Source organism: Gekko japonicus, unplaced genomic scaffold, assembly GCF_001447785.1.
Source record: "Gekko japonicus isolate JY-2015 unplaced genomic scaffold, Gekko_japonicus_V1.1 scaffold459, whole genome shotgun sequence".
Taxonomy (NCBI): domain Eukaryota; kingdom Metazoa; phylum Chordata; class Lepidosauria; order Squamata; family Gekkonidae; genus Gekko; species Gekko japonicus.
In genome coordinates, this window is record NW_015173137.1 from 1,323,236 (window position 1) to 1,326,206 (window position 2,971).

The following is a 2,971-nucleotide window of genomic DNA, read 5'->3' on the forward strand; positions in this document are numbered from 1 at the left end:
AAGACCCCTGCCAACAGCAACAGATTCCAGACAAGAACTCTGAAGATTCCAGGAGTAATTGAATGTTACTCGATGGCATGTGGAGAGCTGGCAAGCCAGCGAGCAGTATTTTAGCCTGTCGTTATCCCTGTTCACTATAAACAGGATTTAAACACCTGTATTCCTAAATGGTGTAATCCCAGGAACACTACATTTTAAAAACCCATTCTAGAAACTGAAAACAGCTTCCAATGCCCAGCCTAGGTCCAACATAAAAAGAGTGGTCTTTTCCATTCTTCTAAAGAGCTTTCAACAGCCATGGAGTAACTCTAATCTGCTTCTGTGAGCAGAATTATTTCTGATAAATTCCTAGTTTAACAAACATATGTGTTTTAGTGGATGATTATACTATCTGCAATCCCCCTTCTGTCACATAGGAAAGAATGCCCACTCTAAAATGGTGCTTGTCATATGAAATTTTTATAGATGCATGCATTAAAATAGTAACAAAAAACTTAAAAGTCTTGCTGCACGATCAATCAAGATAGTTGATCAAACATTTTTTAAAACCGATCAGTCTGACTGATTGACTAACATCTCATGTGTACTCAGAAGTAAGTCCCATTATATTCAAGGGAACTTGCTCATAGGAAAGTGTGCACAGAATTATGCGCATAGAAATATGGCAATCCTAACATTAAGTATTCCTGAGAACAAACTTGGGATAAGCATTTGTCCTCTAGTGTTTCACTGGAGCTTAGTAAAAGCGATCCTGAATGTTTCTTAAACAGAATAATGTGGATGAATCCTATTTTACTTGGTTCAGGGTATTTTTCAGCGGCAGATGTCATTTAAATAAGTTTGGTCAGGTAGTTTGTTCTGTATTCTGTTAACTCCACCAAGCCTCATTAATTTTTTACACCTAAAACAGAAGACAGCAGAGACCTAGAAACTTGACAGTTCATTCACTTGAGTAGACTTTTGTGTGTGTGCTGTCTCTTGATTCATAAAGGTACTTGGATAAATTATCAGGAGCTGTGGTCTATGCTACTGTGTGTAGCTTGCTGCACACAGGATCCTACTATGTAATTTTGCATCATATAATGTTAATACTTAGACTTTGCTTCAGTTCTGTTTTTAAATTTCTGGCTGGTTTTACAACCCTAATCTTATTTCATTGTTTACCAGGGCTATTTTTGGGCAGGAACGCACAGGAACAGAGTTCCGGCTGGCTCCGAAGTTGGCCACGCCCAGCAGGAACTCATTAGCATAATAGGCCACACCCAACAGCAGAAACTCATTAGGTTTGGGTACATTAGGGGTGTGTGGCCTAACATGCAAAGGAGTTCCTGCTACAAAAAAAGCCCTGCGTTTTGACAACAAGGTAAACAGAATAAGAAGCAAAAGGTGGGTGTGGCTGGATGACCACACCTCTGGTAACGTGGGGTGTGGCCTAATATGCTAATGAGCTGCTCTGTCAGGGGTGTGGCCTAATATGCTAATGAGTTCCTGCTGTTGGGTGTGGCCTATTATGCTAATGAGTTCCTGCTGGGCTTTTTCTACAAAAAGAGCCCTGCGTTTACTGAATGTCCCGTCCTGTTGACTGTATTGACTCACTCTGTGTGATCCACCTTGAGTTCAAATGAGAAAGGTGGACTAATAAATAATGTAAATAAAAATAAATCAATCAATAAATTTTACCCTGAACCTGCTTACTGTTGTATATAATGACATTCGTGGACATCAAATAAATAACCCTAACAATTACAAATGTATTCCACAAAAACAGATCGCTTGGAGAGAACTGAAAGGGAGCTGGCACCAATCCCCATTCCAGTGTGCTCGCAAAAAGTTGATAACTTACCTTTGTCGGAGCGGCATTTCTACCTCGCTGTCCACTTCTCCTTCCTCCTCCTCAGAGGAGACCCCACGTTTCTGAGCCAAGAAGGAAAGGGGGGGGGAAAGTAGCCACGTTAGTAAAACCTTGCCAGAATCCAAGTGGAAATAAATGTAGACCCCCCCCCAAAAAAGCAAAAACCTTTCCAAGCAATTTCTCCTAAGCTTGATTTCTCCTACCCCAATATTCCTAGTTATTAGTGCAACTAGGGTCCCGATCACACGTGGCTATTTGTGCGGTGATAATTTGACCCACCGCTGTGCGATCCGACGCAACGGCAGGTGAAGCGGGTGTTTTTCCTTGCTGCCTGCTTCCTGTGATGTGATTGGAGCGCACTGGTGTGATCACACTGGCAACTCCATCTTCCGCCCGCCGCAACCTCTTTGATAGTGGATTTTCTGTGTGTTTTTTTACTCCGCTTCTTCGGCTGACTGCTACGGGTTGCTGACGGGTGGCGGACGCTTGCCAGATGTGCCGGTGTGATCGCGCCCGTAAAATTCGGCCGGCATTCGTGAGTATTGTGGGGCAAATTCTGTGTGCGATCGGGGCCTTTATTTATTTGTCCTGATTCAGATCTATACACATGCAACGGGGATTGAATATATACACTGGGGAGAGAAGGTGGTGTGGTATAGCCCTATCTCATCAGATCTCGGCAGCTAAGCAGGGTTTATACTTGGATGGGACAGACCACCGAGGGAGACTCTGCAAAGGAAGGCAATGGCAAACCACCTCTGCTTCTCACTTGCCTTGAAAGTAGGGTTGCCTAGTGCTTTTTGAGCCGCAACGGGGGACTCACGGCTGGTGGTTGGAGTGTGCGCGTGCGTGTGCGTGCAAAGCGCGCACACAACGCACACACGTCACCCGGAAGTGACGTGACGCCACCGGGCACGCTGGGGGCGGGGCCACGACCGAGGGAAAAACATAAGAGTTTTCCCTTGGATGACCGTGGCCCTGCCCCCAGCATGCCCAGCGTGGTTGCGTCACTTCCAGGTGACGTGTGCGTTGGGGTGGGGTTCCCCCCGGGGTCCGATCTGCTGGCGGCGGGGAATGGGCCTCTGGGGCGGGGTTTCCCCGCCCCCCGGGGGGACTTGG

The 2,971-nt window shown here is 45.8% G+C and overlaps 1 protein-coding gene across 1 annotated transcript in view; it reads right to left on the bottom strand.

The window, feature by feature from the left end:
- MAP3K12 (mitogen-activated protein kinase kinase kinase 12) overlaps positions 1 to 2,971 on the bottom strand; it is a 62,051-nt gene that overhangs the window by 9,224 nt on the left and 49,856 nt on the right. Inside the window, exon 11 of the mRNA XM_015422224.1 lies at positions 1,844 to 1,914. Within this exon, the coding sequence (XP_015277710.1) occupies positions 1,844 to 1,914 (71 nt within the window). The remainder of the gene's footprint in view (positions 1 to 1,843; positions 1,915 to 2,971) is intronic.